Source organism: Ovis aries, chromosome 5 (assembly GCF_016772045.2).
Source record: "Ovis aries strain OAR_USU_Benz2616 breed Rambouillet chromosome 5, ARS-UI_Ramb_v3.0, whole genome shotgun sequence".
NCBI classification, from domain to species: Eukaryota; Metazoa; Chordata; class Mammalia; order Artiodactyla; family Bovidae; genus Ovis; species Ovis aries.
Genome location: NC_056058.1, coordinates 44,469,446 through 44,493,689, shown reverse-complemented (window position 1 = coordinate 44,493,689; position 24,244 = coordinate 44,469,446). Strand labels below are relative to the sequence as shown.

General features: G+C 48.5%; 1 protein-coding gene across 14 annotated transcripts in view; it reads left to right on the top strand.

Moving 5' to 3' along the window:
* LOC101104574 (core histone macro-H2A.1) overlaps positions 1-24,244 on the top strand; it is an 81,638-nt gene that overhangs the window by 14,981 nt on the left and 42,413 nt on the right. For all 14 annotated transcript variants that reach the window (XM_060415756.1, XM_042250543.2, XM_042250542.2 and 11 more), the window contains exons 3-4: positions 19,017-19,123; positions 19,567-19,764. In XM_060415756.1, the coding sequence (XP_060271739.1) occupies positions 19,017-19,123; positions 19,567-19,764 (305 nt within the window). The remainder of the gene's footprint in view (positions 1-19,016; positions 19,124-19,566; positions 19,765-24,244) is intronic.

The window sequence follows — 24,244 nt, the reverse complement described above, 5'->3', positions numbered from 1 at the left end:
CCTAAAGCTGGCTTAGACAGCAAATGATCTGCCTGCCAATACAGGAGACTCAAGCTCGATCCCTGGGTCAGGAAGATCCCCCAGAGGAGGGAATTGCAACCTACTCCAGTATTCTTGCCTGGAGAATCCCATGGACAGAGGAGCCTGGAGGGCTACAGTCCATGGGGTGGCAAAGAGTTGGACACGACTGAGCAGCTAGCACACACACACACCCCTAAAGCCGGACCCACCCTCAACACCAGGGGCCCTGTTACCAGACTCTTACTTTGTCTGGTGTCAAAAGCTACTTGTGTCTTGAGCTCTTGGCACACTCATGAAAACCTTGAGGGGCTTTCTGGTTAACTGGGAGTTGAGCATGCCCAGCCCTGGGCCTGGGTTAGGCTGGAGCTGAGGCCAGACCAGCATGAGAGCATCAGGACAGACGGCAGCCCTGCAGACCCGGGGCCATCAGAGCCCAGATAGACCATCCCCTGTGAAGAGCATGTCTTCAGGGGTGAGGGACCACGTAGTACTCCTCCTCATGGTCTGCTCCAGGCTGGGGTGGTTATGGGAGGAGGATGGGGCCTGTGTTTTCTCTGAAACTTGAAGCTGGCATCTGTTTCTCCTCTTGGGTACAGAGCCCAATTATCTGCCAAACTTAAAAGGAAGAGGCAACATCTGGAACAGGCTTGAGTCTGGCTACCAGACAGCTCCTTCCCCAGCTCTCTGTGTGCCTGGCTCTGCAGCCCTGCTGACTCTTCCCAGAGCTCCTCCTGAGGAATGTTATGCTATCTGCTGGGCTTCCTGGTGCCCCAGGACAGTCCATTCTCCATCCCACGGCCCTTGACCTTCCAGCCAAGTGGTGATAGTAGCCCCAACTCTCAGGTTGCTGTGAAGATCGGTACTGCATCTTATGAATTTGGCCACCATTCTTAGTCAACACTCAATAAATTATAGATAAAAAGAAGTATTATCATGGGGAAACTGAGGTAGTTTCTTTGAGGCATTGTCTTTGCTCCTGTATTACTGTGGTACTTTTTTCCTTAAGTGATATTTGGAGGAACTTCAATTTAGTTCAGCTCAGAAAGCCTCTTTGGAGTCTCTTCCCTGTGCCCAGCACAGGCCTGCTCAGTGCTGGGAGGTTTCAGTTAAGTTCAGTTGTTCAGTCGTGTCCGACTGTTTGTGACCCCATGAATCGCAGCACGCCAGGCCTCCCTATCCATCACCAACTCCCGGAGTTCACTCAGACTCACGTCCATTGAGTCAGTGATGCCATGCAGCCATCTCATCCTCTGTTGTCCCCTTCTCCTCCTGCCCCCAATGCCTCCCAGCATCACAGTCTTTTCCAGTGAGTCAAGTCTTCACATGAGGTGGCCAAAGTACTGGAGTTTCAGCTTTAGCATCATTCCTTCCAAAGAAATCCCAGGGCTGATCTCCTTCAGAATGGACTGGTTGGATCTCCTTGCAGTCCAAGGGACTCTCCAGAGTCTTCTCCAACACCACAGTTCAAAAGCATCAATTCTTCGGTGCTCAGCTTTCTTCACAGTCCAACTCTCACATCCATGCAGGACCACTGGAAAAACCATAGCCTTGACTAGACGGACCTTTGTTGCTGTGCGGGTGCAGGAGGGCCTAGAGGAGCTATTCCACGTTCAAGGTCAGGAGGGGTGGCGGTGAGGAGATACCCTTGTCCGAGGTAAGGAGCAGCGGCTGCGCTTTGCTGGAGCAGCTGTGAAGAGATACCCCACGCCCAAGCTAAGAGAAACCCAAGTAAGATGGTAGGTGTTGCAAGAGGGCATCAGAGGGCAGATATACTGAAACCATACTCACAGAAAACTAGTCAATCTAATCACATTAGGACCACAGCCTTGTCTAACTCAATGAAACTAAGCCATGCCCATGGGGCAACCCAAGACGGGCAGGTCATGGTGGAGAGGTCTGACAGAATGTGTCCACTGGAGAAGGGAATGGCAAACCACTTCAGCATTCTTGCCTGAGAACCCCATGAACAGTATGAAAAGGCAAAATGATAGGATACTGAAAGAGGAACTCCCCAGGTCAGTAGGTGCCCAATATGCTACTGGAGATCAGTGGAGAAATAACTCCAGAAAGAATGAAGGGATGAAACCAAAGCAAAAACAATACTCAGCTGTGGATGTGACTGGTGATAGAAGCAAGATCTAATGCTGTAAAGAGCAATATTGCATAGGAACCTGAGATGTCAGGTCCATGAATCAAAGCAAACTGGAAGTGGTCAAACAATAGATGACAAAAGTGAATGTCGGCATTCTAGGAATCAGCGAACTAAAATGGACTGGAATGGGTGAATTTAACTCAGATGACCATTACATCTACTACTGCGGGCAGGAATCCCTCAGAAGAAATGGAGTAGCCATCATGGTCAACAAAAGAGTCTGAAATGCAGTACTTGGATGCAATCTCAAAAACGACACAATGATTTCTGTTTGTCTCCAAGGCAAACCATTCAGTATCACGATAATCCAAGTCTATGCCCCAACCAGTAATGCTGAAGTAGCTGAAGGTGAATGGTTCTATGAAGACCTACAAGACCTTTTAGAACTAACACCCAAAAAAGATATCCTTTTCATTATAGGGGACTGGAATGCAAAAGTAGGAAGTCAAGAAACACCTGGAGTAACAGGCAAATTTGGCCTTGGAATATGAAATGAAGCAGGGCAAAGGTTAATAGAGTTTTGCCAAGAAAATGCACTGGTCATAGCAAACACCCTCTTCGAACAACACAAGAGAAGACTTTACACATGGACATCACCAGATGGTCAACACTGAAATCAGATTGATTATATTCTTTGCAGCCAAAGATGGAGAAGCTCTATACAGTCAGCAAGAACAAGACTGGGAGCTGACTGTGGCCCAGATTATGAACTCCTTATTACCAAATTCAGGCTTAAATGGAAGAAAGTAGGGAAAACCACTAGACCATTCAGGTATGACCTAAATCAAATTCCTTATGATTATACAGTGGAAGTGAGAAATAGATTAAGGGCCTAGATCTGATAGATAGACTGCCTGATGAACTATGGACGGAGGTTCATGACATTGTACTGGAGACAGGGATCAAGACCATCCCCATGGGAAAGAAATGCAAAAAAGCAAAATGGCTGTCTGGGGAGGCCTTACAAATGGCTGGGAGGTTTAGGAGATGTGAAATAGGAACATGTGACATGATTTTTGCCCTTGGGAAAGTTGATGTTGGGAACACACAAGTCCATAGACCACTAAGGGAATAGGGCAAAGTCTAAGGGACAAGTGGAAAGCACTGGAGCCCTACAGTGGGGGTGGTAGGGGGATGAAAAGCGTATGTGGAAGAGTAGCAAGCAAGCATGCTCTGACTAGATGGGCGCAGAGCACCCTGGGTCAGCGTTGCTCAAACTGTGTTCAGCAGAACCCAGGCATTTGGTGAAATGCAAGAGGCAGTCCACCAAAACATAGGGCTCTGCGTGAAACTGGGAGATGGCTGTATTCACATCCCCTGTTTTGAGATGGATATGTGAATTTCACCTTTTGTTGAGTTCCTCAGTAAAGGAACTGGTTTTAGTTTGGGAACCACTGGGAAACAGCTTTCTTTACTGCAGAACTTTTGGGAGCCTTTAACATGGGTGTCCTCGTGAATCCCCAAGGGGAGGAACTTAGACATATAGTGGTTCTCAAGCTTTTATCAGAGAGCCTTTCAAGAAACAGCTATACTGTAAACGCCTTGCATGGTGCAGTGTGGGGACATTTGTGGTTTAGGGTGTGAAATGGCACCATGAGGGATGCCAGCTTGTCTAATAGAGCTAGGTCTGCCGCCTCCATACAGGGCTCAACACCCTAGAGTGTGCTTCAGCATTTGTCCATGAGGCTGTGGCCTGGGGAAGCTGTGCACTTACTCGGCTAAGCTGAACCGCTCACTTGCTGACTTGGGGAGGGCCCACCACTCTTCAGGGCTGTGCTCATCACTGAGGTGCCAGAGGAGAGTCCTTGCCCACTGGGCTTACCCTGGAGGGAAGTGCCTTTGGAGTTGCTCACCCAACTCCTGAGAGGACAGACCTGGTTCCTGGTCATCAAATCCAAAAGGATGTGTGATGACATCTTATTTTGGGCGGGGGAGTCTAGAGACTGCTACATAGCCTGAGCACACAGCTGCCAACCTGCCTCCTAGGATGTAAACTTGTTTGCAAAAATCAAATCTATTCTCAGTTGATTTCTTGACAGTAAGGAGGATGGGAATTCACATCTCAAGACTGAATGTCGACACTTTTTAATAAGTGTAGACCCTCTCAAGTTGATCACTATCAGAGATCTGTTGATTTGGATACCCTGCTCTGGTCTGTTTAAAAACCTGCGGTCATAGAATTATATTTCCACCTCTTATAGGATAAAGCCATGCCTACAATTTTTTTTTCTGTCATGTTTGGCTCTAATCTACAGAACAATGAAGACATCCAGGTTTGCATATTCTTCACCTACCAGTCCTTTTCCATTTACCCATTCCCTGCCCCTGCCCACACCCTGTGTTTCAGACCTCAGTCTTTTCAGGGTCAGGTCCTGACCTGGGGAACAAGCAGGGTTCACCAGGGGACCCTTATGGCCACTCTGCAGACTGGATGTATCCTAGCCCTTGTGCCTGACTACATCCAGTAGTAAAACCCCGGGGAAAAGGGATGGTGGTTAAAGATACACCTCTGCCTGGTGTTAGCTAGTAAAGTGATCATCCGCGTCCCAAGTTTTCAGTTTGTTTGCTTCTGATCTATAACTCAGGTCAGCTGTTGCCTATCCCTTTGGTGTTATCATTGTCTGCACTCCATCCCTGCCCCCTTCTCTTGTAGGTATGACAGGGAAAGGCCTCCTCTGTCAGCAGTGTGTCCGGTTACACAGATATTCATTTCAACAAACATCCATCACACTTGGCATTTCTGGCCTGGGAAAGAAAGGATCCGACAAGCCTGGAAGATTAGGGTAGGAAGAGCCTGCCATTGGCTCTGTCACTTACCTGGCCTTTTTTACTGCTTTCCTATCCGGAACAGCCAAGTGTGTCCTGTACTCACACAGCTAAAAATAGGGCAGGGAGAACAGGACAGGCTGGCTCTGTGATGCTCGCAGCCCTCTGAATGGCTGTGTCTCTTGCTTGCTTGCATGGCCACGCAACCTTAGACTTACGCTTCTGGCCAGGACCCAGCTCACGCTTCTTGCTAGAGACTTCATGTTCTCCTGAGGCTCCCAGAACCCCATAGGGCTCACTGTTCTGCAAAGCCTGTCAGCAGATGAAAGCGGGGTCTCAGGGGGACTGGATTTTAATAAGCCAGAGGGTTACAACTAGAAAAAAATCGGAAATACAGAAGTTGAAACCCCAGTATGCTGGATACCCAGTGTGTGCAGACTATATTTAAATGTATGTTCCCTTTTCCAGTTATGTGAGTAATTTATGTTTGAAAATTTAAGAAGCGAAAACTCATCATCTCAGTGCCTAGAGATAGCAGCTGGCACCGAATGCCTTTTGTGTATATGTGTACATGCATGAAAGAGAGTTAGCGTTTAGTCTGTTTTTATTGACATCTGCTCTTGATCACTGTACCTGATCATATGAAGCAGATCATGCAGCATTAAGCGGGGAGCTGCATTGGCAGTCCTAGATGATTCCATGGGGGATGAACCTTCAGAAGGTGCTTGGAGAAGCAGCAGTTTAGCATTTGCCATTTCCCTGGTGACTTGTCAGATGGCCAGCCTGTTAGCAGACCCAGGTGAGTCGGACCTCGGGGCCGAGGCCAGGCATGGACAGCACTGAGGAGTGGGGCGCCCCAGCACCCCACTTCTCCGTCCACGGCTTGGAGGTGGCAGCGCAGCTTGAGGACGCGCTTCTCCCAGGGCCTCCTGAGTCTGCTGTGGAGACCAAAAACTGGATTTTTATCTGGTCCTTCACCCAGTCCTCCTAAGGAGGCCGTGAGGTTGTCCAGAAGAGTGTAAGTGTGATCTGGGCACCCTTCACAAAACAATGGCCCCCTGCTCTCCCAGCCCTATGGGTTAGACCAGAGAAAGGAAAGGTCTCAGTTGCTTTCTTTGACAAACATTTTCTCCTGCTCTGTGACTTATCTTATTCTCTCAACACTGTCTTTCACAGAGCAGAAGGGGTTTTTTTTCTCTTTTTTTTTTTAAATTAAAAAAACCCTTTCAATTCTTTCATGCATTGTGCCTTTGGTGTTGTATCTACAAAGTCATCACCGAACCCGAGATTATCTAGATTTTTCTCCTGTGTTATCTGCTAGGAGTTTTATAGTTTTGCATTTTACATGCAGGTCTCTGACCCCTTTTCTGTTAATTTTTGCAGAGTGTTAGGTCTGTGTCTGGATTCAGTTTTTTGCATATGGATGTGCAATTGTTCCACCACCATTTGTTGAAAACGTCTGCTTTCTTGAAGATAAGCTGCGTGGCCTAGTAAACCTCAGTGGTCAAGGAGTCTCGCTGTTACTCCATGATTTCTCTTTGAAGGGTGGTATGCAGCCTTTCATTTCTGTCACTGGGGTCTGCATGTACTTAGATGAGCTCTCATGAGGGGTTCTGTTTTTGCCTAGGCTAGTAGGAAGGCTCAAAGCGCTACAAAACTGATTCTGGGTGTGGGCAAGGGGAAGTGTGTGAGCTGAAATGTGCATGCCTCTCTCACTCCCGGCCTTCTGTCTGGGTTCCCTTTCCATGCATCCTTTAGAACTTCACTGACTAAGGTCTTCTGCTGGTAAATTTTGTCTGATTTTGAACATGTCTTTATATCTTACCCATAAAGTTTTTAGCTGTTATTTCTTCAGTGTCTCTAGTCTCTCCTTATGGAATGCAGATTAACGATTTGTGAGTGTTTTTTCTAAGCTCCGTATCTGTTTAACTTGCTCATATTTTTCATTTCTGTCTTTTCCGATTACTTTCTGGATAATTACTTCAGGTCTGTCTTGTAAAACTATCTCCCACTTTACTAACTCTCTTCAGCTGTGTCTTATCTGCTATTTAATTCAGTCACTGAATTTTTAATTTGTTTTGTTATTTTTTAGTCTAGAAGTTCTCTTTGGTTCTTTTGTGAATATACTTGGTCATTCCTCACGATATCTTGTTTTCTCTTCATTTTCAAATTTTTCTTTATATTTTACACATAGTTCTTATGTATTTATCTGAATAATTTTTTTCCCTGAGCTTTATTAAGGAATAATTGACAAATGTAATCATATACATTTAAAATGTACAAAGTGATGACTTAATATGAGTGAAATGATTAGCCATTTTATCTGAATAATTTTAGTATCAGAAATTTTTATGAGCCTGTTTTTGCTGGATTTTGAGTTATTATTCAGAGTGTCTACCTCTCTCCAAGGCTGCAAAGGAATTCCCTCATGCTCTTGCCTAGTACTTTTTATGGTTTAATTTTTTACATTTTCACTTTGACCTATTTGGAATTTTTCCTGATATAGTGTGGGAGAGGAATCAACTTAATTTTATTTCATATGTTTACCCATTTATCTCAACACAATTAATTGAGTATTCCAGCTTTTCCTCAATGATCTAAGAGGCTGCTTTTATCTTACATGAAATTTCTATATATACATAGGGCTATTTCTGGACTTTCTTTTCTGTTTCAATGGTATGTTTATCTTGTTATGCATTTTATAAGATGTTTCTCATATCTGGCAGGTTTTTCACTGTTTTTATTTTTATAGAAAGTAATTATTTTCTTTGAGCTTCCCTGCCAACTCAGTTGGTAAAGAATCCACCTGCAGTGCAGGAGACCCTGTTCGATTCCTGGGTGGGGAAGATCCCTGGAGAAGGAATAGGCTACCCACTCCAGTATTCTTGGGCTTCCGTGGTGCCTCAGATGGTAAAGAATCTGCCTGCAATGTGGAGACCTGGGTTTGATCGCTGGGTTGGGAAGATCCCCTAGGGAAGGGAATGGCTACCCACTTCAGAATTCTGGCCTGGAGAATTCCACGGACAGAGGAGGCTGGCGGGCTACGGTCCAGGGGATCACAGAGTGTCAGCCATGACTGAGTGACTAAGCACGCAGCACATTGTTTTCTTTAGTAAGGAATATATACCAGTGATAAAAATCGTGTTCCCAAAAGGCATACAGTGAGACGTGCGTTTCTTTTCCTGCTGTTCTGCACACCCAGTTTCCCTCCCAGGAAACAATCAGTATTGCCAGTTTCTTATGTATGCTATATATGTTTAAAAATATTTTCCTCCCCCTTTTCAAGATAAACCTAGAAAATGTAATGCCAAAAAATAATAGGTGCCTGTGAGATGCAGAGATTGACATGTATACGCGTATCTGAGCCCAAATCTGAGGGTGTCTCATCTGCCTCTAACCTGCCCCAGCATCCCTGTTCCATCCCACTCCCCACTCTCCTGAGCCAACCTCGAAGCCTGCCTGGATCCTGGGCCATCCAGGGGCTGCCTCCCCTGGGATGACAGCTTTGTAGTTCACACTGCAAGCCAGGGATCCTGAGTGTTTGTTCTAATCCATGAAACCAGGCCAGTGCCTCAGAGAGTGTCCCTGCACTTCTATCCTGCATCACCCTCTGAATGCTGCAGTGCTTGCTCAGTGGTTTAGTAATTCATCTGTAATGACCTATTTGTGAAAGAGTTACCAAGCTCTGACCAGGTACAAGATTCTGAGCTGGGTGCTGGAGTGGTGGTGGGGTCCGAAGAATCACTGTTGATTTCAACAGATGTGTGTTGACTGTCTGACAGGCCAGACATTGCAGAAGACTTATTAGTGACCCCCAGGGCTGGGACTGTGCCTTTCTCACCCCTCTCTCATCATTGTATACTCTGCTGCTCAGCACTTGGATTTTTGTTGAAGGGGGAAGAAGACCAGTTAGGGGAAGGATAAGTTTCTGGAGGGGAAGGGATGGTGCTAATGGCAGATGCTACCAGGAAATTGGTAAGAATGAGAGCTGAACTAGACCCCTGGAGTTTTTAATGATGGGTAATTAGGATTAACCTCAGGGCATCATGGCCCAGCCCAGCCTGAGGATAGGCCAGTGGCAGAGCAGCTGTTGGTGGCAAAAGGAAGGCACTGGGGGTATTTCAAGAGTTGATCTCTCACTCCCGCCAGAAAAGGATGTCTCAGCTGTACCTCGCATTGCAGAGGGAGTCAGGAGCTCTGGTTAAAGTGGCAGTATCCCAGGAGGGGTGCTCAAAGTATACATACCCCCGGGTCCCCCTGTGTATGAACATCAAGAATGGCTTTAAAGGAACTACTGACTGAGAGGAGGAAGTGGGTAAGAATTCCACAAATATCTCTTGTCTCAATATCTTCCCATTAAAATTATCAGCAACTAATAAAACATATTTATAGCCCTCTTACTTTCTTTCCCTGTCTCAAGGCTTCTGTGTCTAGTCAATCCAGAATAAAATACTATAGAGCAAAAAGCCACTCCTCAGAGCTATAAATCAGTTCTAGCAAGTCAACAAACGCAAAGGGGCAGTAACCACAGGCGGCCTCCCTCCATCTCCTGGCCTGTCTCTCCCCACCACCCCCTCCAGCTCTGGTGCCCAAGATGATGACATACATTCTCCTCGGGTTTGCCAGGCTCAGCCAGCCTACGGTCTGACCTGCCCCCAGCTTCCCTCCTTCCCTCTCTCTCCCATCATCTTCCACACTACCTTCTTCCTTTTCAGACAAGTGTCCTCCATCTAGTGGCCAGAAAGCATTATGTTCCCTGGTACTTCGAGAGGCCTGTGGGGTCTCCTGGGGGACCTGTATCGAATGGCCTTGATAGAAGACTTTTCTATGTGTCCTCCTTAGAGAAGGAGGCTCCATGTCTGCCAGAGCCCACGTTTCTTGCCTGCAGAACTGTGAGAACCATGTGGAAATCCAGGGTCTCTGGAAAAGGTTAGCTTTCAGTTTCCCTTGCCACCAGTGTCCTGATTGATGCTCCCTGTGGTAATTGGTAGCTGAGGTAGTCTTTGGTTAACAGCTCTCTGTTGGCTCTGAAAATCTGTATGTTGACCGCCAAAAATCAGTGTCTGCTGTTCATTCAGAAAATGCCAGTCCTTAACTCTAGTAGCATTGTTTTCTTTGCCCTTCCACCTCTGCCCCAGGCCCTGGCAGTCTCCCTCCCAGATTAAAATTGTGGCTTGTCAAAATAAGAGTTTGGAGGCACAGAGGGCAGTGCTTTGAGTGCAGGCAAAGGCAGGGCCGTTTAGGTAATAAAATACCTGCCATACATGGAGCGTTTACTATGTGTCAGGCATTGGCTAAGTGCTTTACATCGAGTAACTCACTAAATCCTCAAACCAGCTATTTTGCTTAGGAGGAAATTGAGGCTCCGGGAGTTTGAAGTACTTCTCGAAGGTCACTGAGCACAGTAACTCATCTCTAGCAGAGCATTTCTGTAGGCTGTCAATGGAACTGAAACCTTAGCTGTTAAAAGGAGAGTGATGGACTTGGGACCACTTGGTCCACTTTGCCTCTCCTCTGGCTTCAACGGATGTCTCCAGAAGATGGGATATGCCCAGTCCTCCACGCTGGCTCTGGTCCTCATAGCCCAGCTAGGGAGGCAGGCCCTTTGCTGGGCTATGAGGATAGGAGCCAGCGTGGAGGACTGGGCATATGAGTGATAGAGGGCACGTGGTGTGGCTGTGCCAGGCGGGAGACAACCCCATGGCCTGGGATGGGCAACGAGGACAGGGGTCCTAAAGGATGAACCTGGAAGGACAAGTAGTCCCTGACAGGAAGGAGGAAAGTTAAAGGCTGGTGGGAACAAAGTGCATGAGCACAAGAGGGGTGATGGTCGTTGGAGTGATGGGTGCTGGGCTTTAGGGAAGGGGCAGTCTGATCAGTGTGGGAGGAGCTGCCTATAGCAGCAACAGGACGCAGAGGTCCTCGGGGAGAAGCTTGCAGATGGCCAGAGGTGGTCTGATGGCTGCAGTGAGGAGAGCAGAGGGCAGTGCCCAGTCAGTATGCGGTGGCTATAGTGCTTAGCAGCACTGAGAGTGGACGGAGAGCCAAGTGAGCCAGAAAGCTTATTCCTGATGTCCCTTCATTGTCCTCTTAGTGAACGAGAGGTGGAATCCTGGGTGACGGAGCTTAGACAAGTCCTTAGACCAGTTGCCCTCAGCGTTGGGAATCCGTTTGGACAGATAGAGCTGGGGCAGGGCTATTAAAGGTGACCCCAGGCCCCTTCTGGGGGACCTCTCCTACTATGATACCCTTGCTGCTGTGTCACTTCAGTCGTGTCCGACTCTGTGCGACCCCATAGACGGCCCCCCACCAGGCTACCCCGTCCCTGGGATTCTCCAGGCAAGAACACTGGAGTGGGCTGCCATTGCCTTCTCCAATGCATGAAAGTGAAAAGTGAAAGTGAAGTCGCTCAGTCGTGTCCGACTCTTAGCGACCCCATGAACTGCAGCCTGCCAGGCTCCTCCGTCTGTGGGATTTTCCAGGCAAGAGTACTGTTATATGGCTCTAAAAAGTCGTTCATGAAAGAACCTAAGAAGTCTGATGTGCTCAGATTTTTCTTTTTTTTTAACCCAGAAGCATGATGAAGCATGCCAGGACAGATGCCAAGGCAGGGGGTGCTGATGACACGCAGTCGCCAAGGCCAGTGGGGCGGCATCTGGCATAGTCGCTTCTTCTCATTCATGCTATGTTTTCAATTTATTTTTTACATTTTGAAAAGGTAAATTGCACACAAGATAAGCTCAGTCAGCGCCCAAGTGGGTAGAGCAAAATGTCTCCCTCAGACCTGGTCGCCATCTCCACTCCCAGGCAGCAAAGCTGTGCCATGGCTCCTGAATGGCGTGTGTTAGCATGGGCGACAGGCATCGCCAGTGATGGGCATGCGCCTCCCCATGGGGTGGCAGCTCCAAGGCCCCGCTCTGCTCCACTTTAGAAGTCTGTCCGGGTTCTTTAAATGAGTTTCCTCTTTACATTACACTCTTCAAATCTTTTCATTTCAGCAGACATCTCTGATTGTTCACCCCTTTTTGAGATAAATTAAGAACAAATGGCTATGATTTTCCATATCAAAAACAAACATACATATTAACCATCTCCTTGTAAATGAATTTCAAGTCCTTGAAAGCAGTGAGCCGTGCGGAGAGGGCCCTGCCCGGCTGTCGGCCAGGCCCTTGGTTAGAGCGGGTTCCTCTGGCCTTCCCCAGCCACCTTGGCCTCCCGCCTTCCTCCTGGGCCTCAACTTGTGCTGCCTCAGCAGCTGGCTCTGCTCCTGCCCTGCCACGCCACCCCCTGCCGGGTCAGACAAGAGCCCCAGACCCCATCCCTAGGCAGAGGCTGCCTGTGGGGCCGCCCTGGGTGCTGCGTAATATCAAGGCAAGTCTGGCAGCACTGAGGTTAAGCAGGTTCAAGTGCATTTTTCAAACATATGTAAACTGTTAAGTGTAACAGCAAAGGGTAAACTATCAGGGGAGGAAACACCAGGTTTTCCATATTGCATCTCTCCTCCTCCTCTCAGTTCTCACGTACATCCCATCTATCCACCTAGCCAGACAAGCCAGTTATTTTGATAGAGGAAATCGAGGAAAAGAAAGTTTTCTTCTCCTAGAAATCAAGCCTGCTATACTCTATTAAGAGATAAAAGTGTGTGGTTGTGGCGTCAGTATTTGGAGTTGACTTTTACCAAGCGTTCTAGGCATGTAATTTGGTAACTCATTAATCCTCACAAGCCTAGAGGTGATCTCACCCCCCGTTTATAGAATGGGAAACTGAGGCATGGGTGTTTCTTGGTAAATCTCACAGCTTAGGGCAGGAGCTGGGATTCGCACCCAGGTTGTCTGACAGCATGCCCCTGCTTAACCATGGTGCTGTGTGGGACTGTAGCCACCACTGAAGATGGACCCAGGAGGTGAGCTCACGCAGACCCTCCAGTGATCTGGGGAAGGAAGAGGAAGACTTTCCTGAAAGGCAAAATACTCAAGCACCAGACTGGGTTGGCGGGTTAGATGATGGTAATATTTGCCAAGAATCATAATCTTTTTCTTGTTAATGTGTATAATGCAAAATTACTAATTATTTATTTTAAAATGTGTAAAAGAATTAGCTTACTTGAGAATCTTGATATTAAGCTGCATTTCTTTCTTACTGGGACACTTTGTGGGGAAGGTGGGATACTGGCCTACGTGCTGCCACCTGGACCCTGAGGAGGGGGGTCTGTCATGTGGGCATAACAGCAATGGCTGAGTTTGTGTGAGACTCAGAATATCTGCATAAAAGTGACAGAATGGCTCATTGCTGCAAAATACCTTGTCTTCTGCCCAGAACACAACACGCCTAGTTACTGCTATTCTGGGCAGAAGACAAGGTATTTCATTTTCCCTGTGGACTGGTTCCTTGGAGGCCCCCGGGACCAGCAGAGTGGAGAGCTTTGCTGTGGCCCACAGGCGAGGCCCTGGTGCTCCAGGCTGATGGCTCAGTGGGCTTCAGTTCCTGCCACTCATCACCCGAAGAGGTGGATTCTGGGCTGCCGAGGGAATTGGAGGAAACTGGTTCAGTCAAGATGCAGGAAACACGTAGCAGTCAGTCTCCGATTGGGGTTGATTGGGTTAAGGCCTTCCAGAATAGTGTAAAACAGCTCTGAACTCAATGAACTGCTGATGGCAGCCTGATGACTGGAAGGAAATGCAACAAACAGATTCCTTGTCATGCTGTTGGCTTCATAGCACATATCTGTGTTCTCCCTGGGATTACGTGAACATTTGCTTTTCTTTGATTTCTGGTTGTTCTTTTCAATATTTCTTTTGTGAGAGGAGACTCTTCAAACAGTTCTGTAGGAGCCCCCGACTCTTTCCTTTGCAAGAGTTGTGTTTAGAGTTTGGCGCAGCCTTCATGCATCACCTGTTAGTTGTTAGGGGTCTAATTCTGCAAACCATGACTTCATCTCCCCGAAGGAAGATAGACACAATGCTTCAGTACAGCAGATAGGACTACATGTAAGACGCTTGGAGAAGAAGAAAAAAGACGCTAAGCCTTTGGTCTCTGGGTGAACTTGGAAAGTAGGTCTGTCAGAGGCATTCATGTTCAGACAGCTGGGCTGTAGCTGAGAAGGCTGCCAGACAGTGCTGTTACTCAAGGCTGTGGGCATCTCGCCAAGTGGCCCAAAATGATCGCATTCCTCGTGGACCAGGGTATGGTGGGCCCAGGGGTGCCTCTGCCCTGCTTGCTGCTCTGAGGAGAGAACAAGGTCGCATCACTAGGCATGTGATGGAGCCAGTGGCTCACCACTGGCCAGGGACTGGCCAGGAGTTGGAGCCAGAGATGCTCAGGTGTTTTACCAATTAGATCGTAAAGAGATCTTAGAACAAAAAACTGGCACACGAGTTGGCTAGTGTCACTCATCATTTGACCTCACCCCTTTGCAGTGTCTGTCACTGCAGAACTTCACCAAACTGAGAGTCCTCTCAGAGGTGACCCCCCAGGCTCTGAGGCCCAAACCTGTCCCAGCGTTGGTCATTGGCGACAAAGTTAGACTGTCATTGGTCAGGAAGTCTTGGCTTGCAGGGGTGCAGACCCTGGTCAGGGGTCAGTTTCTTTTCCTGCTAACCACTCTTTGCTGATTTCTTACAGATTCCATTTGTTTCGGTTACAGTCTCTGCTCTGTGGCTCCTGAAACTCCCTCCGAGGCAGGATCCAAGCACAGAGCACTGCAAACCGTGGAGAAAAGAATTTTCATCTGTAAATGTGGTGCTTGTCTAGTTCTCTTTCTCAGAATCCCTTTTCTCTCAAAATAGAGACAAAAAAAAAAAAGACACACAAAACCTTCCAAACTACAAGATTAATCAAGTGCAGCAAACCCTCCCTGGTAGGAAGGCATGGGTTCCATTCAAGTCCTGGTAGAGCTGAAGCTGGCTCTGGCCTGGCCCAGGAGGGGCCCATCCCCCTGGGCAGTGGGTACAGTGGCAGGAACGCAGGCGTAGCCCTGAGCGTAGGGCTTCCGCAAATGTGTCCTTGCTATCATTTGCAAAGCCGAGGATCACTTAACTAGGAAGGAAACTTAATCAGGAAATCTCCTTTAGTGGCGTGTGCCCTGCCCCAAATCCTGAGCACTCAGCACCCTCTCTCCCGCCCTTCTGCAAACATGCCCTGGAGAGCAGATGGGAGCTGATCCATCTTGTTGAGTTGCTGGCATTTTGCACCTCTCCTCCCCCGCTGCAGCAGGCAGCCCTCTCTTAGCCAGGAAAGCCCTTTACAATTGCCGTTTCTAAAACTGGACTGAGGATGAAAGAGGAGAACATATTACTGAATCCTTGGCAAGGGGCGAGTTTGTTCTCTGGGTTCCTGCTTCTTTCTGGTCGCTTGTCAACTGCCCCAGCCCTCTGCCTGCCGCAGTGCAGGAGTAGGGTGGAGCCAGGAACACACTTCTCATAAAAGGTGTGTCTCTGAGGTGCTCCATCTTGTATGTCCCTTGACGAAGGAGTTGCTATGGTAACTATCCATCTGGAAAACATGCAGGAGTAAACAGAAGATAAAGCTCTGGCTCAATCAGCCAAAATGTGAACCTCTGCCCTTCTTTGTTACCCCATATGATGCTGCTCCCTCCCTCCTGACGGGGCTGAGGGTCCACTCTTTGAAGATAAGGAGTGGGAGGGCCAGCTATCTTGGTCTTCACAGATCAAAAGCGAGCTGGAGTTTTGCAAAAAGAAAGGGGGTTTCTGGGTCCTTGGTGAAGAGGCAGAGGAATGACAAAGGAGGGACACTTCAGCCCAGCTATTTCCAAGGCGCTAGATACTCCTCGCCCCACTCCACACACCTCCCCAACCCCTCCATGTGCATCTCATCGTCACTCCCAGATGGATCCTGTCTGCCATCCCTGAGTCCATGCTGAATTAGCAGTTGTCACCGTTTAGTTGCTCAGCCACGTCCAACTCTTTGCAACACTATGGACTGTAACCCGCCACGCTCCTCTGTTCATGGATTTCCCAGGCAAGAACACTGGAGTGGGTTGCCGTTTCCTTCTCCAGGGGATTGTCCCAACCCAAGGATTGAACCCACGTCTCCGGCGTTGCAGACGGATTCTTTACCACTGAGCCACCGGGGAAGCCTTGAATTAGCAGTCAGCACAATCCTTGAAATATCACAAGTGGAAAGACCTGGCCCATTGGAGATTTTCGACATAATGGGAGAGTGTAGGGGTGTGTGGGGGGTGTGAAATCAGTGGCAGTTCAGAGGATTTCCTGGAGAATTGGTCGTATTTCTCATCTGCGGGTGCCGCTTAGTGGGAAGCGCACTGCTTCTCGTGCTTGTGCTCCGCACGGCCTGTCCCTCGCCCAGATGCTGGAACGCGCTGGAGTTCTGCACTTCATCGTCACCGCCTTCCCCACAGGAAAAAAGCTAGAGTAGTGATGCCAAAAATAAATGACCACATCCCTCTTCCCCTACCCCCACCAACGGCCACTGTTCCTTCTCTTGGGGAGAGCCTGCACCGGTACTCTGGGCAGGAAGAGGAAACAGGCCACCTCCACTTTCCCGAGAAACCGTAATTTCAAACGACCTTCTTACCGCAGGGATGGGCTTAGGGCACTATGGTGGGTTTCTCTTTGTCTCTTTTTTAATGAGGGCCTGGTAACGGATTCTTAGCACATCATGGGGACAAAGTTGTAATCCCCCAGCCCCCTTCTGTATATTCCTGCTGTAGAGAGTGATGGCCCCATGTTTCCTGTGGCCCCACAGTGGAGAAAGGCTGGGGAGGTGGGGGGGTGGGAGAGGTCAGGAAGCCAGCCAAGCGGGCTGCAGCCTAGTGGTGCCAGCAGCCCCTCTCCAGCCTTCCTGCCACATGGGCTGGCTGTGGCTGGCTCCCCTTCCTGTGCCCTGACTCCCAGGGTCTGGGCTCCTGCTTGGCTTCCTCCAGGCGGGGAGTTAGACAATAGTGTTGTAGGTATACTGCCTCCTCCATGAACGGGGGCGAGTGGAGTCCAAGCTGGGCTCATTTCTGCAGCTGTACATCAGGTCACTTAAGCTTCCCAAGCACTCTTTCTTGCTTGGTCATGATAGGGTCATCTCCTCTGGGCTTCGGCACACACAGCCAACCAGTTACAGGGAAGCTTCGGTAAAATTGACGGGATCCTGGTACTCAGACTGTTTGGGGGACAGCCCTGTTGAAGCTACTGGATGAGGGCGGGAGATGTATTGACTATATCGCCTTCCTCCCTGGGCCTCGCTCTAGTGACTTGCAGGTGTGCCTTTCAAGCACATGCACGTAAGGATCCCTATGACCTGGGAGCATCAAGCAGGCAGAGCCTCAAGTGTCCCTGGTGTCCACTTTTCATCAGTGCAGCGATTATTGAATTCCTGCCTTGGATTGAGGGGAACCCTCCTGATCCAGCTATGGGTAGCCAAGCAGCTGTTCAGTTTGACACACGGACTCATTTTTGCGTTGGGTTCAGCTGTAACAGTAGTTTAACACTGTAAACCGTGTAGGTTTAGTCACTCAGTTGTGTCCGACTCTTGCGACCCCACGGACTGTAGCCCATTAGGCTCCTCTGTCCATGGGATTCTCCAGGCAAGAACACTGGAGTGGGTTGCCATTTCCTTCCCCAGGGTAAACCATGTAATATTGTAAATTTTAAATATGTGATTTTAATGTAGCTAGAATTTTTTTCCTGCAATTATTTTATAATGATGCCAAGTTTTAACTTTGCTGGACAAGTCTAGTGTTTACAACATAACTTTGAATATTATAAATCCTTTAGTACTAGGAAGAGGCCAGACTTGAGTTGAGCCCAGAAGGGTGGGCTAGATGGATGTTGCAGGCAGGGCTGTGGTGTGGACAGAATTGCAAAAGTGGGGATGTAAGATACATTTGGGGACAGTCTGCATTTCTCATTAAGAAAATGAGACGAAAGTAATGAGGTTGACAGTTCACAAAGAGAGCTAGGCCACCAAGCAGGGGAAAGAATCTCTTCCTGAAGGGCATTTCCTCATTTCTCCCATCTTTGGTGCTTTTGTCTTATCTGCTGAGACCTTGTCCCCAAAGACTGGTCAGTAACCTCTAACTTAGCACCAACTATAGGTCAGGCTCATCTCCTTCTGGGTTCTTAATTATTTTGTGGAAAATGTCAGATACACAGTATGTTGAGAGAGGAACTCTGACGTCTTACTCTCTCACAGGTGTTAACGTTAACACCTGTTACATCACCACATTTGTTTTCCTCTGTAGACTCTTCCAGAATTATTTGAGTAAATTGCAGATACCAGGGCCCTTCACCCCTAAATACTTCAGCATGTATCTCCTAAGGACAAGATGCTCCCTTCAGAGTGGTAATACTGTTATCACACCCAGGAAAATCAGTGACTCCTTTGTGTCTACTATCCAGCCTACAATCAGATCTCTCAGTTGTCTCCAGAATGACTTCTATAAATTTTTTTGCAATCAGGAACCCAGTGAGTATTGACACTTTGTATCTGGCTGTTGTGTCTGTGTAGCCTCTTTTAATCTTCTACACCCCACCTCTTTTCTTTTATGTTTTTATGATGTTGACTTTGTAAAGGGTGCAGTCATATCCTTCCAGTTTTGAATCTGAGTGTGCAGGCATTCAACATTGATTCTGTTAACAGAAATGTACTGAGTAACATGCCACCTCCCCCTGATGTCCCAGAAACCCCTGCTTGACTCCTCGCTCAGAGGCCACAGTTCTGGCCCCAGGGGGTTGCTGCTGATGATATCTGGCATGCTGACTGTGGGCAGCCCTGTTCTGGGAAGAGAGTTCAAATCTGAGCTCTACCACTCCTCACTGAGGGCCTTTAGCTGGTAGTCCTTTCTCCTCTCCAAACCTCAGTTTTGCATGTCTGTAACAAAGGGGTTGGGCCAGGGGTCTCGCTTATCCCCCTCAGCTTTGCCTCTCAACACCATTGTGACTTGCCACCAAGTGTTTCCAGGCAGACTGCCTGCAGCTTTGTGGCTCAGGCGTCAGGACACTGCTGCCTGCTCCCCTTCCCGCCACTGAGAACAGGGGATTTGGGAGGGTGCACACAACTCTCTGATGCTATAATGTGACCATACGCCCTTCCTCTCCTCTCCCCAAAGCGGAGATTCTGGAGCTGGCTGGCAACGCGGCAAGAGACAACAAGAAGGGCAGGGTCACGCCCCGGCACATCCTGCTGGCTGTGGCCAACGATGAAGAGCTGAATCAGGTATGGGCTCTCCTCTGCCTCCCCAACCCAAACACCCCAGCAGGCAGTCTTGCGGCCTAAGAGCTGTCTATCCGGAGGGAGGGTGGTGTTTGGCTGGCTGTCGAGGGTGTGGACTGCTTGTGACTATTAGCCACTTCCCTGCCCTCCCCCCACCCACCCCGTGGCAATTTTTCCCTACGACTTTATTGGTTGGGGGTAGGGGGAATAAAGAAAGATATTTGACTCTCCTGGAAGAAAGATGGTTTGGAAACTCCACCCAAGTGAAGGAGTCTGAAGCCTGCTCCCTGTGTAGTGAGCCAGGGTCCTGTTAGCATCCTTGTAGATGCCACAGAGGAGAGCGCTCTGCCAGCCAAGAGCAGGAGCATGGGTGGGAGGACTGACTTCTTAAAGGTCATGGACGGGGTGGTCCGGCTCACCGTCTGCTCATTTGGTTTTCCTGCAAGCTGCTAAAAGGAGTCACCATAGCCAGTGGGGGTGTGTTACCAAACATCCATCCAGAGTTGCTAGCGAAGAAACGAGGATCCAAAGGGAAGTTGGAAGCCATCATCACACCACCCCCAGCCAAAAAGGCCAAGTCTCCGTCCCAGAAGAAGCCCGTGTCTAAGAAAACGGGGGGCAAGAAAGGGGCCCGGAAATCCAAGGTGAGTATGTGATTTGGCAGGGATGTGTGAGGTGTGGGGCCAGGCAGGTGCAGGTAGGTGGGGTCACAAGGGTGCCCCTTCCTGCTGAAGGCTCATTCCCCTCCTGGGTTGGGGGCCTGTGGAAACAAATGGAGCTGACGACAGCTAGTCCAGCTCAAGTGGCCAGAGTCTGGATGCAGGTGGGAAACTAGATTTCCCTGGGCAGAGGTGATGTGGGGAGGTGCCGGGGCATAGAGACCCAGGCTGGAAGGGGCCAGTGCCTGCCCTTCGAGGAGATGCCCACGCCTGTGGGGGGAGGGCACCTGTGTGTGCAGGGGCTTCCCTGTGTGAGCAGCTATCAAGCCCTGCCCAGAGGTGCCGGCTGCAACACTGGCCGTTGGCACGCCCGAACTGTCGTTGTGTTGCCATGGCTTCGTGTCCTCTTCCGAGCCTGTTGTAGCAGGAATGGTTCAGATAGTCAGCTCTTTGAAATGATTGCCTTGTTAGGAGGAAAATGGATGCGTTGTCTGGGTGCCTCCTGCCGGACCCAGTTTGAACTGAGACTAGGCCATAGGTGCTGATCTTGTGGGGAGCGAAACCTCCTCGTGAGTGTGACCTAGTGTCTTACGGAGTAGGGCAGGCCGACTGATCCCAAGCCAGGATCTAGCTCATCCACCCTCGGGAGGCCCACGCCTATAACTGGTTGTGCTCAGCCATCTGAGACTCCAGGGTAACTGGGACACATGTTCTCTGTTCCTCCTGGCTGGGCTCTGCCTCTCAGCTGTTGTCACAGACCCCAGGACCAGCAAGCTAGGACCAGTGCTGCTCTGTGTTTAGTGAAATGGAATCTGAAGGCTGCCCTGTCCTGTGGTGTCCTCGCAGGAATCATCCTTCCGGCCCCCCAGCCAGACTAAGGAAATTCTTTGTGGCGGAAGGTGGCTTCCTCTTTTGTAAGTCACATCCCTTGGAAATGCCATGAGGGGTCTAATGCAGTGTCAGCGTCAGGACGTTTTTCCTAGAGCCCTCACCGCAGGGAGATGGTGAGACACCTTCCCAGGACAGGTCCAGGAGCCCTGACCCAGAGCCACACACCAGCCCACGCTCCCAGCATGTCCCCTCCTCCAGGCATGTCCAGAGACCAGGCAGGCCTTCACCAAATGGAGGGGCACCTTCTGAGACCTGTAACCTCCCACCCACACTGTTTGTGGACTCTTTAGCTAAGGTATTAAGAGGCTATATTTTTTGTTCACCCTTCTGTATGTAGACAGTCACTTCCCTCATTCCCTCAGTTCAGTTACTCAGTCGTGTCCGACTCTTTGCGACCCCATGGACTGCAAAAATGCTGGGCTTCCCTGTCCATCACCAACTCCTGGAGCTTGCTCAAACTCATGTCCGTTGAGTCGGTGATGCCATCTCATCCTCTGCCATCCCCTTCTGCCTTTAGTCTTCAAACACTTCCCTGAAAACTACAAAATTTAAATTCTTCTTGCCCACAGAGCCTCTCAACCCCACCCCACCCCACCCACCAGCCTCAGAATCACTCCCACTTCTTTGAGAGAGAAACCTAATACTGGAGAGTGTCCTGTAAGTTATTTCCAGACACTGCATTCCACCTAGCTCACAAGTCCTGGAGGAGGTTTGGGGCAGGCTAGGGACAGGCAGGGGATTTCACAGAATACTGTTACTCATTCCTGCTAACTATAAAATTAGCAGATTGAACAGTTTTTTTTTTTCCCCTTACAACATTTGCATTTGTGGGGAGGGGCAGGACAGGGCAAAGCCAGGGCATCCTGGCTTTTTTAAATGTTGAAAAATAAAACGGAGATGCCAAGTCCATCATCTCTTGACTGTGGGCCTCAGGGAGCTGGCTGCCCGCAGAGCAGGGGCCAGCAGGGGCAGAACTGCGTCCCTGCACGTAGCCTTTCTGTGCCATGGCCAGGGTGTGGCCTTGCTCACGTGGGCCTCTGCTGCTTGAGGTTTGAGCGCCTCTTCAACGCCAGTGTGCCTGGCGATCCTGGGTTGAACCTCACTCCCAGCGCCCCCAGTCTTCTGTCGTAGTTTTTGCCTCATGACTTTATGAACTTCACGACTTACCAAACATTGGGAATGCTTTTTCTTTCTTTTTGGATTCGAAATACAGAGGGCATGTATGTGTGTGTCTTTAGCTTCTAGTAGCTATATTTGGAACTCGGTGTTTCTAATAACCATATGCCAATAACCACTTGAACACTCAGCTTCTCCCTTGATTACAAAAGCAGGAAGTCTGTTATGGTGGTCTGTTTTTCTTCTACACAATAAAACACATTGTCTGCTTACTGTACCAGTATTTGGCTAACATTAAACCCTGGGGGAAGCTGAAATTGGAACCGTGAACAGCTAATTTTCAAAACATTTGTTTAATGTAAATTGTGGTGTCAGCTCCCAGAAACAGCAGAGAACCCTGCATCTCCAGGTTTAAGTGGAATGTTCTGAAAATAACCTTTCCAGAGACATGCAAAAAAAGCCTTAGTTACATGCTAAAGCACTTGTAGTGAAAGGGAGTTGGTATTTTTCAAGTGTCAACACTTGAATTCCAAATCATAATTTTTCCCCCAATTCTATGTAATTGGAAGGTTTTGAAAGTCTCCAGTTGTGACAGCTGAGTCAGCTATAGTGGAAACTGTTAGAGAAGGCGACACGACCCACTGGGTGCTGGGCGTCCAGGGCCCTTGCAAGTGCCTTGGGGTTTCTCCTAATTGGGTGGCCTCAAGCGAGTCTATGCCTCAGCTTACCCACCCTAGTGAAACAATGGGTTCCATTTCAGCCCTACAGTTTAGTGACTTTAATGAGTATTTGTGTGGGTAGTGTGTGTGAGTTTGGATAGTATGAAAGAGTATGTGGTAATAAAATCTCACTCACACCACAGTCCTCCCACTTCTCCCCAGAGCAGAGTTCTCATGCACCCTTTGAGAAAGTCTAAGCACATGAAAGCATATGGATATATAAAGCCTTCCTGATACTACTAGCTTTAAATATATATATATATACACACACACACAAATATATATATACACACACACACATACATCTTTCAGTTCAGTCGCTCAGTTGTGTCTGACTCTTTGTGACCCCATGAACAGGATGTTTGTGACCCAGCATGACAGGCCTCCCTGTCCATCACCAACTCCTGGAGTTCACCCAAACCCATGTCCATTGAGTTGGTGATGCCATCCAGCCATCTCATCCTCTGTCGTCCCCTTCTCCTCCTGCCCCCAATCCCTCCCAGCATCAGGGTCTTTTCCAATGAGTCAACTCTTCACATGAGGTGGCCAAAGTACTGGAGTTTCAGCTTTAGCATCATTCCTTCCAAACAAATCCCAGGGCTGATCTCCTTCAGAATGGACTGGTTGGATCTCCTTGCAGTCCAAGGGACTCTCAAGAGTCTTCTCTAACACCACAGTTCAAAAGCATCAATTCTTCAGCACTCAGCTTTCTTCACAGTCCAACTCTCACATCCATACATGACTACTGGAAAAACTATAGCCTTGACTAGATGGACCTTTGTTGGCAAAGTAATGTCTCTGCTTTTCAATATGCTATCTAGGTTGGTCATAACTTTCCTTCCAAGGAGTAAGCGTCTTTTAATTTCATGGCTGCAGTCACCATCTGCAGTGATTTTGGAGCCCCCCAAAATAAAGTCTGACACCATTTCCATTGTTTCCCCATCTATTTCTCATGAAGTGATGGGACCAGATACCATGATCTTTGTTTTCTGAATGTTGAGTTTTAAGCCAGCTTTTTCACTCTCCTCTTTCACTTTCATCAAGAAGCTCCTTAGTTCCTCTTCACTTTCTGCCATAAGGGTGGTGTCATCTGCATATCTGAGGTAATTGATATTTCTCCCAGCAATCTTGATTCCAGCTTGTGCTTCTTCCAGCCCAGCGTTTCTCATGATATACTCTGCATATAAGTTAAATAAGCAGGGTGACAATATACAGCCTTGACGTACTCCTTTTCCTATTTGGAACCAGTCTGTTGTTCCATGTCCAGTTTTAACTGTTGCTTCCTGACCTGCAGGTTTCTCAAGAGGCAGGTCAGGTGGTCTGTATTTCCATCTCTTTCAGAATTTTCCACAGTTTATTGTGATCCACACAGTCAAAGGCTTTGGCATAGTCCATAAAGCAGAAATAGATGTTTTTCTGGAACTCTTGCTTTTCCATGATCCAGCGGATGTTGGCAATTTGATCTCTGGTTCCTCTGCCTTTTCTAAAACCGGCTTGAACATCAGGAAGTTCACAGTTCACGTATTGTTAAAGCCTGGCTTGGAGAATTTTGAGCATTACTTTACTAGCGTGTGAGATGAGTGCAGTTGTGCAGTAGTTTGAGTATTCTTTGGCATTGCCTTTCTTTGGGATTGGAATGAAAACTCACTTTTTCCAGTCCTACAGCCATTGCTGAGTTTTCCAAATTTGCTGGCATATTGAGTGCAGCACTTTCACAACATCATCTTTTAGGATTTGAA